At 40.6% G+C, this 12,562-nt stretch overlaps 1 protein-coding gene across 2 annotated transcripts in view; it reads left to right on the top strand.

The window, feature by feature from the left end:
• Positions 1-5,235, top strand: part of TMEM182 (transmembrane protein 182) — a 23,369-nt gene extending 18,134 nt beyond the window's left edge. For both annotated transcript variants that reach the window (XM_010084872.1, XM_010084873.1), the window contains exon 5: positions 4,638-5,235. In XM_010084872.1, the coding sequence (XP_010083174.1) occupies positions 4,638-4,855 (218 nt within the window). In that variant the 3' untranslated portion in view covers positions 4,856-5,235. The remainder of the gene's footprint in view (positions 1-4,637) is intronic.
• Positions 5,236-12,562: the final 7,327 nt, after the last annotated feature.

Genomic DNA, 12,562 nt, shown 5'->3' with positions numbered 1-12,562 from the left:
GTTACACTTGTAATAGATGCTTTCTGAGCTCTTACTGGCATGACTAATATTCTGAAGGAAGTAGACAAGCTAGTGAGGCAAGCTTGTAGATACAGAAGTAGTATGGAATAGCAGTAGTGTACTTACATAAACAGAGGAATTCTCCTCATTGTTTTCTACAAGCAGCATAAAGTTTATCCAAGAAAATACTCTCCATCAGTAAAGAGTCTAATTCTGACCTCTCTTCAGTTTTACATGGACTCTGCCGATGGTTCTGAGTTACTAGTATTCAGTGATTCTATTAGGCTCTTCAGAATTGAGTCCAAATCTTGTGATTGGGGGTGATGTAAAGAAATAGCCTAATTTTAAACTCTTTGCAATATATGATTTTCATTCAAAAAATACTGTATTCCCTACATATAAATAGAGGCAGTGAGATTTTGCAGTGATGGGAGCTAGTTTAAACACTCGAGCAGACCAAGACAGACAATTGCTCAGTAAGATTTTATACTGCTGTCAGTACCATGCCTTTCCTTTTGTTTAAGTAAAGTCTAGTGAATGGTACTTCACCAATGGGTATAAATGACCAAAGCTGAATGTTGCAGAAATAGTGGAGCTGCACAAAGTAGAAGGATGGAGAGGCAGAAGGCTTGTATTTATTAGCAACTCTGCTGTGGTGTGTTATGTGTTAAGCAAACCTGCCTTGGCTTTGAGAAGCAAAACTCCTTTGAAAGCCAGAGTCAAGAGCAAAGCTTGGATACTTAGAACCTCTGAATATCAGATTAATTGTTTGTGTGCCTCATTTTTCTTTATACAAAATGGAGATAAACCTAGCTTTTGATCTATATTTTTGTGAAGACTATATAAATTGCTGTTATTTGACATGACTATTACAGTTCATAATGCATAGACCAAATTGATATGTTGTGGCCTGTAAAATATACATCATACGTTATGTGTCTCTGAATTTTACATGCTACTCACTCTACTGAACAAATAGTTTGTACTCTGTTCTTGATACTGCTTTTTCTTCAAATCTTTCTTGAACTGTTAACATCCCTCCATTTTGTCAAAATAAGACAATAAAAAGACATGGAATCATACAATCTGAAAAGAAACAGTATTATTTTGGAATCTAACAACCAGATAAATATTTAAGCTCTAGTAACCGTTCATTAAGCTCATAACTTGCCTTTCAGTTAGGTATTTTGATGCAATCAGAGTGGATGCCAGGAGGAAAAACCCTTTAAGTCAAAGGGACTTGAACATGTGCTTAAATTTAAGCACAACCTGAAGTGCTTAATGGATAGGAAGGAACAAATGCCCCTGGCCCTAAACATCAAACATTTTAAGTAGATACATTAGTGATAATAGAGGTACGAGATCTGCTTCCCTGCTCTCTAATGTACCACTGCTTCTAATGTAGTCTAACACCTTAGGAAATGAGACCACATGGACAAAACAGAAGGTCTACCTGTTAAGAAATGCTTCTGTTTTCCTTTTTCTTTGCTGTCATTTGTAACATACAGGAACCTCAGGAAACTGCTAAGTGTTTAACTCCTATGAAATTATAACCCTGTGAAAATTAGACACAAGGAGCACTAATGAATGAAATGCTGTTGGAGGCAACAGAATGTGGTCAGTTTTTACTTAGCCTGATTCTACTGTTCAAGACATTTATTGAACATACTAAGCAATAAACCTACTAATTAGCCTCCATTAGCAGACAGGGAGAACCCTTAAATACTCCTTTAGTGCCGTAATTAACTAAGAGGGTTTACAGATTCTCCCTTTCTTTTTCTTCTCTTTTAAAGAAGGACATTTATCTCTGCTTGACATACATTTCTTCAGCAAATTTCCATACCCAACAATTTGCCACACACAGGTATTAACAGCTTGCTGTGAAATCACCCGATGGATTTTAGCTTCCCTGAAGTTGTTTTACCACTGGTAGCACTGGCTTGCTATTTTGCACCTACCTGGTGTTGGCTATAGTTTAGCCGCCTAGAAGGTGTTGCTTCAGACTGGCCGAAGAGCAAGGGATGTCCGTTTTGAGAGTAAAGCACCTCAGACAGAGTCTTGTTTTAATGGCAGATGCTTCTGACTAACTGGGCTAATTAGCTTTGTATCTGCGCAGGGTGCTGGAGGTCATTCCAGATGTGCAAGGCCTTGTTATACTTACCTGCTGCTGTCATAAGGGAATATGCATCTCTACTTTTTGTAGCTATTATTGTATTAGACCAAGTTTGCCCCAATATAGAGAATAAATAGAAGACTACAGACATTTGAAAATGCACAGGCACAGCCAGCTGAAGAGGTAAATTCCGATGTTCATATGGATTTTGCCATGTAATCAATGTATCTTTCCAAACCTTTGGGCTATAAGGTTTTTATGTGCTTGATGTTTTGAAATCTTGAACAAACTCTGTGTCTCTAATAACTCAATTTATGAATTTGTCCCTGAAGCTTTTTACTTTTTACATCAAAAGTTACTAGCTCTGTTTGGTTCTAATTTTCCTGTGTTGCCTACATTATCTGTTATCATTAGATGCTCATTCACAACAATCTTCTACTCAGTTTGACTTATATTTGGAGAGTCTTCGATATAATTTCTCATTGTTTATGTCTGGCCCTAAGGCAATCCTTCTTTCTGCTTGTTTCACCGTTTTTATGTTTAATACAAGCGCAATACTGAATTTCATCAAAATTGAGTTTTACTTAGGTAAAATACTTTCAAAATTGGATTTATGCCTTTTAGAGTTGAGTGTTTTGGTTTTTTTCAAACTTTGTTAGGAATTTGAGCCCTAGCAAAAGATGTAATCCTGGAAGCATATTTCATAGACAGGAAATGTGTCTGCCTCCTTCTTTATTTAGCTTTTCTACTTTCTTTCAGCCTCATAAAAAATGCAGATCCTCTGGGATTTTCAGTCACATTTTGATTATGCCTCAGGTCAACTACTTCAGCTCATTTTTTGGTGGGCTTCAGAAGGTAGTGTTCACAAGCACTGAGCTGTGAGCTCTCACCTGTCAGATGTTCAGGATGTCCAGAGTGTAAAGCGATTACATTTTGACCATAAAGCACCCACAAGAATGTTGCCATAACCAATTTAATCTGCTGCAGCTAACATGTCTGATTTTGCCTGAAGCAAATGAGGCAGTGATGACAAGAGTTGCTACCTGGTGAGTGGGTAGGAAGGGCAGGGAAAGGAGGTGGTGAGGCAGCATCTCAGGGTGGGGATGGGGAAAGGTAACCACGAAAGGTTACTAGGACAGATGGGTCAGGAAGTAAATGCCTGTCCGTGGGTGCTTACAAAGTGCATTTGTGGGTTTTGCCACAAGTGCCACATTTGTTCACGTTCGCACTGCAAGTATTTAGGAGGATGGGGAGGAGACCACAAATACCCTTGACTTATACTCTGTGGCTCTAGAGTCTGTAGACTCAAACTTGGCAATATGTGTTCCCAGGAGTATGCACTGGCTTGTGAGGCACCTAAACATCCTGGGATAAAAACATGATGGGGTGGTGTCCCCCAAATATGTTAATGTTGGAATAAATAGTCCTGCTGCTGTAGCTGTGCTGTGACAGCTGTAGCTCAGGGAGCAAGTGGGTACAGGCTGGAGTGTGCAAAAAATTTAGACTTGTGCCCTCAGTTTTCCAGCAAATATTCTGCTGGAGCATCTGTGCTGCAGGCTTGCAGTTCTCAAGTGTCCACATTCCTCTAAAGTGAAATTAAATATTAGGAATGCAACTGATACTTTAGAAAGCACTTTCTTCTTATATCTCCTTCTGGTGTATAGTAACAGAGAGATTAACAACGTTTGTAAGGACATGTGCTGCTATTACTATCATGTGTAAACAATCCAAAGGCCTTTCAGAGGAGTGGCTGGGAAAAGGCTGTGAATTATGTGGTGGATTAATTCCAGGAAACTGTTGTATTCAGCCCGAGGTCAATACTAATAGCCTGTTTCATAGCTATTATTTCATTATTGTTGGGTTTTATTCCTATACCAGGAACTTCTTTTCTAGTGTGGAGGATTTTTAATTCAATATATCTGAACTTGTCTGCAAAATATTTGAGTAGAATACTCTGAAGGTAGTATGTTCCAAACACAGTAATTCAATCTACCTCCTCTCCTGTTTTCTACTACTTGCTTTAGCTTTAATACAAGCCTTTTTCATAGGAAAAGAGAAGCCAGTGTAGAGAGGTGAAAATGATAGCAAGATTTCCTATCCCTTTCCCCTCTTCATATCTCATACAAAATACTGTGATAGAAACTATGTCAGAGTTTGGGAAGCAAAAGTAGATTTTTTTTTTCCAGGTTGTCCCATCCTGTCCCCGCTCCTTCCCCCTCCCTTGGCTCCTGAATTCAAAACTGTAAATACCTGCCTGAGTTTTGTCCCTAAACACACCTGTGCTTCAGTCTGCCTACCAAACCCAGCTATATCCTTTGGCCTTGGAGTATGCCATTCAGTGCAAATCAGAAGCAAGACGGAGATAGTGCTTGTTAGAGGAAGCCAAAGGCAAAAAGTATCCAGTGATGCTTGACTGTGCCTTGCAGATGGGCCCTCAGGCATTGATGGGTTTCTAAGCATTACAGTAAATGCACCCAGAATTTGTCTCACACTCTGTTGCTAAAACATGGTGTTTCTTTTCCAGGTGTCTTGTTTTCACTGGTAGTCGTGATGTATGTCATCTGGGTCCAGGCGATGGCTGATCTGGAAAACTACGCAAACATGAAAAAAATGGATTGCCCAGACTTTTCTGTTTATGTACGTTATGGCTGGTCTTTTATGCTGGCTCCTATAGGAGTATTTTTTGCTTTACTAATGCTGTTCTTGTTGGTAGGGCGTGCCATTTATTTACACTCAGACTAGTTGTACACTGCTGAAGTAACTACAGGAATCCTAGTGAAACTTCATGACAATTGTAAACTGGAACACAATTTTATACATTATCACCATTATGGCAATCCTAAGTGTGCAGGCAGACTTCTGGAATTTCTTCTATTACTTGTTAAAGGGTAAAGGACACGAAATTCAATACAGGAAGGAACCACCTTTAGTCCCAACTAGTTGTTTTTAATTCTTTAGAAAGTACACACATGGTTCTCCATGTTGTACTATTAGCAGCATTTTTATAGTTTTGCAAACAGAGGAAGGCAAAAATTTTCTGCAGACAAAAGCCCAACATGAAGTGGGCCAAATCAACATTTTATAAATTTGTCTTTTAACATTTACTTTGTGCTTCTGCTTGTGGAGAATGGTACAAGGTGGAGGAGAAGACAAACATTCAAAGACAGTAATTCAATCTATCTTGTCTCCTGTTTTCCACTACTTGCTTTAGCTTTAATACGAGCAAACATGTCTGCACTTTATAAAAATAGCATGCAGTTGTTCATGCAGCATCCACGGGAAGAGGACAAGAGAGAAGAAAATTGCCATGAACAGCGACCTGGTGCTAGTCCATACATGTAAAAGCTTAACTGCTTCTGTTACATGTTTCTCTTTTCTGTATGCATCTGAAAGCTGTATACTTCTGTATTCTGAAATACATGTTTTTTGCATGATTCTATAAGCCAAAATGGCATAGTTAAATCACTAGCTGAAGTTATGCCAAAACTGTACTTTGAATTATAGCATTAATATTTTAATCAAGTTTTAGCCCTTTTATTTTTTGAATGGAATAATTGGCTCCTCCAACAAACGTTCTCCTGGTTGTGTAAAATGACTTTTTTATTAAAAAAGGCTTATTATGAAGACAATATATAGGACATGAAAATATATATTTTAGGTAGCCTTCATTTTCCCAAATATTAAAAATCTGCATTATAGACCAAATCCAACCTGCCTACTGGTCATCCCAGGGAAAGAAATGAGCCTAGCTAAGATAGCAAGGGAGATGGATTTGGTTCTGTATTGTAGGAGTGGCTGGTTCTCTGTGTATGTGTGCGTGTGTGCGCGTATGTTTGGAAGATGGGGTGGGGATGGGACTGTATGCATGGTATGGAAAAGATGGGGTGGAGTTTTAACAATGGAGAAACTTTGTCTGACATTGGGCCCAAGTTGAAATTAAATCCATCTGAGCGTGTGTGCATTTTCACTTTGTAACTCAATGCAGAATAGTTTGGGACTGATGGGGAAAAGTAAAGATTGCGTGTTGGTTTCTTCTTCTTCATAATTCTTAATTCCACAGCTGTTATGAATACTGAAAGCATCACTAAAAGGCAGAAAAGGAGGGCCCACCTAGAAGATGTGGTGGGCCAGACTGGATGTTGCTTCCATTTTGGGAGCTTTTGTGATTGGAAGCTTTCCAGCCTTCCCTGCTACTTATTTATTTTTCCATCATCAAGATTAGCTTTATACATTATAGAACAGGAAGACAACGAGGGCAGGGGGTTGGGGGAGCTGAGACTATGAGGTTTGGAATAATTACCAAATCACAAAAATATTTTTATTGGCAGCTAACATGGTGTTTTTAATTACTGTGTCAGAGAGTATGATGGGTGAATTTTAACCAAATGTTCATAAGCATGTATATGAACTCCATATAAATGATAGCCATCCAGAGAACATTAGGGTTACACCATAATGCCCTTGGTTAGTCAGGAAATGCTGAAATTAACCCTTCCCCTTGTGTGTATGGTATTATATTCCTGCCCTTAATTACACAATCACATACTGTTTCTCTATAATACAGTCTGTTGGTATTTATTCCCTTTACAGTCTAGGATACTCACCGGTAATTGTGGAGGTAAATTCAATAATAGAGAGTTATTTGCCTAGGTACCCCTCCCAAACCCTGCCTGCTTCTCTGCAGGGGAGAATCCTTCTCCACAAGAGCTTAGAGGGGGCAATAAGCTTGAGCCAGTTTCTTGCAACTGTTAGAAGCTGGAGGAATTGAGAGGTGCCTCAGATCTGGACTTTGTCCAGCAAACCTAACCATGTGTGCAGCAGCAACTAGTAAACTCTGCAAGGAATGAACCAAAGACTCCCATGGAGCCCTTAATTCAGCCCATGTGCATCTTCAGAACTCTCTCCGTTATGCAGCTAAATGAGTTACACTCTTGCATGGGAGGCAGCCTCTCTTGGAGGCAACCCTTTGGGTCAGACTGTGGACCTAAGGCTGTTGAAGATCCAAGGTGTTTCTGAGGGTTTCCTTGGAAACTTCGGGAAGCCTTTCTGGTGTCAGTAGAAATTGCTTGAGTACTCATAAATTATTCTCTCAAACTCACACTTTTGTCCATAGCCTGTATCTCTATCAATGTGCTTTAATTGGGTAACACCTTCTTCTCTTAATGGCAGAACTGAGAGTTAGGTTCCTTCTGAAATAGTGGGGACAGGTTGCTTGCTCCCTCCAAAACATGTATGTAGGTAAGCACATGATGTGTAATAAGTAGCTACTGCAAACCAGGGAATGGTGTTGAGGGTGGTGGGGAGGCATTTCTGTATGAACGTTACCTAAAAGCACCATCTAACTCTTGTTCTTCTGATTTCATTAAAGAACTAAGTGCAGGGGATTGGGTTTGTAAGAAGTCGGGGAAGACAGGCCAGCTAAGGAAACTCGCTCTGTGGCATTCTTCCAGATTTGCTTTTGTCTAGAAAATCCTTGGCAGCAATGCAGGCATTTTCATGATTAGAGCTGAGTAAAATATTGTAAAGTGGATTAAATACTGTAATCAAAATATTCTGTGAAATTGGTCAAAGAACTATGTTCCTCACAAACCTATATGGGTTTGGGTTTGTTGGGGGTTTTTTTTTTGTTGTTTGGGGGTTTTTTTTAATTGCCTGGCTGGCTTAATAGCCTGTAGTCATACTGGAAGAAGATAATTTTTTTTTTTTTTAAGTAACATGTTTGGAAAATTGATGGTAAAAGGAACAGATAGGTAAGAAGCATTTTCTTATTATTTTTCAATCTGACAATCACCTCCTTGTCCAGTGCAAACATGGCAAGAACCATGACTGCCCATGAAGGAGGCAGTGAGAAAATGAGCGGATGGAGGTGAGAAAGGAGGGAAAGAAAGGAGGGCAAGCATCCCTCTGTGCCCTCTGCCAGCCCGCTGTGCAGCTGTTGTGGATTCCTGGGGGATGCACTGAATCAATGTGGCAAAGGCAGCTGCAGACAAAAACAGTCAGAAAAAGATTTGCCCCGAGTTTTGCCTTGTTACTCATTAGGGTGGCTGCTGGAGGTTTTACTGAAGCTGACCTTCATGAAATATGTGGCTGTTTATTGACATTTACATTAGTGAGGTAAAGCAATATTCTCCTCTGAGGAAATGCAAATAGATCCTGCTTTGTTTCTCTACAGGGTCCCTGTCTGCTGCAACTGAGACTGTACTCCATAGTGTGCTAGTAAACTGGTAGTAGGACAATCCCAAGTGGTGTCTGTATTGCTGTCCGCATTCTTGCAAAATCCTAACTGGCTGCAAAGTATGTTATGCTTATTATCTTTTAAGAAGTCATATTGAATCTCTTAAATGGGTTATTTACCTTCTGATTCAGCAGCTGGGTTTTCCTCTGTCTCTCCTGCTCCTGTCTGTCCGTTGGGCAGTGTTATTTCCAGGCAGTGGAGACTAGATAAAGTACGTTCACATGTAATTCTGCTGTGTTAACTTCGAGTAAGTCTAGACTGATGCTGCTGAAGTTGGTGGTGACAATGAAATTGAAAACAGAAGTCAGCCATCTGTAATCAAAAGTGACAGAAGCCATGAAGAATCACAAGTATTTATAGTACCACTTTTCCCTCCATGTCTCTTACTCACATTACCAGTTTAAACTGGTCTGTCTTTACAGTCCACAACTTGGCTCATCTGCCCAGCAGACATGTTGACAATAGGGATCAGGAGAGCCATTTGACATGCAGGTGAGAAGGATTGGAGGGTTGTCAGAATCTCCTATATTAGAAACCTCCAACTCTTCCCTACATCCCAAAGAGCCCAGAGGGGCCTCATGAAGTGCTACAAAACTCCACATTTTGCTGTGAGGATAAGGGGAGGTCCTGGAGCAGAAGTCACCCCACGTTATTTGTTGTAGGTCTGTTCTTTATCTTTTTCTAAAAACTGCCAAGGGTGCATTTGGTACAAACTCAGGGGAGCCTCTGCAAAGGGAAGGCTCCTTTCATGCTGGGAGGCAGCCACTCTGAGCTGGGTTGCAGCAAGGCGATGGTCTCAGCGGTGGTACTTCACATTTGGCACAACACTCCCCCCCACCTTGTGCCTGAGGAGATGTTCTCTGAAATGACCAGCACGTGATTCAGATTCTAAACCAGTTAAGAAAAAGATCTTAAAGTAATGCATCTTTAAGATGGAAACACGTTTAAAACAGAAAGAAACCCAGAAAGATAATGAAAAACGTTTCTATCCCTCCCCCCTTTTTCTATACCACATCAGATTGACTTATCCTCTGTTATGTGGCTTTACTTTGAAACAGATCACTCTCATTGCAACACATTTAATGCTGCCAGCCACCACATGGTTATTTGGCAGCTATTTAAAGCTCAGATCATATTACTCTGTCGCAGTGCTAGGCACCCATGTTCCAACTGGTATACAACTGATCTAAAGAGAAATCAGCTTTAGGTTTTGTTCTCTGAAATTAAATGTGACGGCATGATCTCTATGATCCTTTTTCCTCCCCTTTTCTCCTTTTTTTTTTTTTTTTGTAGGCATTATTACTTTTTGGAACAGCCTTTTATAGCACCACAGGGGAAATTCAGTTAGGTTGTCAGCCTGATATAGTGTATTATCAGACGTGTTAGCTTTTCCTCCCTCTTACATTTGCTTAAGAGCTTATAAACCACAGAGAATAAAAAGTGCTAAATAGAATGAAATGTCCTGTCAAGGGTAGATACAGTATTTGTGAATGACTTAAAAAAATTCCACCAGCTTCAAGCACTCCAGTCTCACTGACTGTGCTATCTTGAAATTTGGCCTCTTTCTTTTTCCCCCCCAAGTAAAGGGCTTTGATGGTCATTGATCTTTGATGATTGCTTCTTGAAAAGGACTAATTTTATCTTCCCATGTTCAGTCTAGGACGAGATTTTGTGGCAGGAGAGAATGCTATTATGAGATTCGAAGTAGATTTGAATCCTGCTCTTAATATAATGAGCACTGGAACAGGCTGCCCAGAGAGGTTGTGGAGTCTCCTTCTCTGGAGACATTCAAAGCCCGCCTGGATGCGTTCCTGTGTGATCTGATCTAGGTGTTCCTGCTCTGGCAGGGGGATTGGACTAGGTGATCTTTCGAGGTCCCTTCCAACCTCTAACATTCTGTGATTCTGTGATTCTGTAATCTTGAATTTTACAAAACACTGAACAAAGTCAAGACAAGCTACTCCCAAGAAGAATTAAGCAATAAATACTTTACACTGCAGGGAATTTAATTCTTTTATTAATGGAGAATAGGAGAATTTTCTATAGGAAATAAGTTGACTGATCTCATACCCAGGTCATTGGTAACCCTACTATGTGTGTTAAATTGAGGAGCTGGGGTGATCAGCTTGCATTTAACCTCTCTCAGGAAATATGGGATAGTGCTTACCTAGAAGCTCCAGTGGGTATTGATTAGGGAGCTGAAGCTTCTTATGTAATCCTTCTTTCACTTCTTTTTTTTTAAAGTCCTGGCCATGTCATTCTTCACTATCCTCCCCCTGCCCCCAGAAATTACATCAAAACCTTTTCAGAGTTTAAAGCTTTGCCCTGAACTTGCTAGTCAAAGCAATAGGAACAGCATATTCCTATATATTCCAGGACTAGTGCTAAGGTTATAATGTGACTTTTTTCTTTGGCATGTAAATCACATAATCCGACAGAAGAGCACTGCTTTCCTCGAGGAGCAGGCTTTAGGGAGGTAATTGCTAAGGCTCTCTTGGAGCATTGCATGCTTCGCAGTGCTGGTGTACTGGTGCTGTGCACACAACAGTCACAGACACACATGGTGCTGAGATGAGCCTGCACAGCTACCTGAGCTGCTGCAGGACCTGCACTGGGGTCCAGATGTGGGAGGATGCAGCTTTAAATGCAGTCTCCAGAGGTGTCTATGTAGCAGCGTAGTGTGGACATACCAACTAGCTCCAAAAAGTTAGCTCGAGGACTGGACTCTGCCAGCTGATGGTTGGTGACTGTGCTGTGGTGTGCAAGACAGAGTTGGTCACAGAGGGAGGAGGAACTGTAACCTGGACTGTGCTCTCTGCCTTAGCCACAGGAACAAGGCCCCATGTGCCAGTACTGTGGTCCCATCCCTGTAGCTCTGAATGCTTGTTTTGTTCTTGAAGTTGCACGACACACCATTAATTTGTGGGTTCCTCAGCTGTTAGCTGTGTCTGAAGAAATGAGCCTGGTGGGATTCAGAACAGAACGTGGTGTGTGTAGGTTGTGTCTCTTCAGCTGGATTGATACAGGACTGATATGAAGCTCTGCACAGCTTCTATATGCCTTGAAAGATATTTCTGATAGATTACTAATTCTGTTTCCGCAGAGAATGCAATCCACAGGAGGTACTTGCTTCTAGTTGCAATCAGAAAAAAAAAAAACAAACCCTGATCAAAAAAACCCCAACTCCTATCAGCTTAGTCTTTCTAGCCCTTATGAAAACCTATTAATACATTACTGTATGAACAGTCCCATAGAAATCAGTGTCACAAGGCAATGACGTACATACTCAAAGACTGGATGGTGACAGCTGGTTCTAGTACGTGAGACCCTCTTATAACTCTAACCTGTGATTCAGCTGATAGGAAAATATTTGGATAACCTTTCTGCAGTAAGAAGCATTACTTTGTAATTCAGATGTATGGCAATATGAAATAATTATATTCCAATCATTAATTGCTGTAAAAAGACGTGTCTGACATTTTTTCTCTGCAGAAGGGAACCCCAAAAAATTCTATGCACATTTCAGTGTCAGTGAAATACCCTTCAGATTGCCCTAGGTAATCTTTGCCCATATCGCCACTGCTCCAGTGAAATAAGCACATCCCTTGAAGAGTCTGCATGAATCAGCTATGGGCTCTTTAATTTAATAAGGAGCTTCTGCACTCAGCAAGGAAGGAAATTCATGACTAGAGAGACCAAAGTAGAAGCCCCAGTTAGAAGCTAATGCCCTACATCTTGGTATCTGAAACTCTTTGATCAGTTGTATGCTTGGGTTACTTGGTCAGGTCCTTATTCCAGAACAAACACGTTGCCTGTTCAGTTATTGCCTCTATGTCTAGACATAGGGATACCTTTAAATGCAAGAGTGTCTAAAAACTGCTCAATAATAGAAAAAGACAAGGCCCTGAGAGAATGATTTAACAAAAAGCATTTGGCCCATGACAGCTTTTCAGTGCACCCAGATTCTGCTGCTGAAGAATGCTGAAGGTGTGGTTTGAAGTTTGGAAAGGACATTTGTACTACATGAGCTTATGAATTACCTGTTCTTCCAGTGTAAGACAAACGGTTGGCAGAAAGACTCTCACCTCACGAGACAGGGGTGCCCACCAACTGCTTTCTCTGTGGGAGAACTGCAGCCTGCACTGCCTTTACAGAGATTCGTATTTACTGTTTAACTTTAGAGGGAACACAGGTGATATCCCCATCACCCCTGT

Source organism: Pterocles gutturalis, unplaced genomic scaffold, assembly GCF_000699245.1.
Source record: "Pterocles gutturalis isolate BGI_N339 unplaced genomic scaffold, ASM69924v1 scaffold18505, whole genome shotgun sequence".
Classification (NCBI taxonomy): domain Eukaryota; kingdom Metazoa; phylum Chordata; class Aves; order Pterocliformes; family Pteroclidae; genus Pterocles; species Pterocles gutturalis.
The sequence above is the reverse complement of the archived record's forward strand: the minus strand, read 5'-3'. Positions and strand labels throughout refer to the sequence as shown.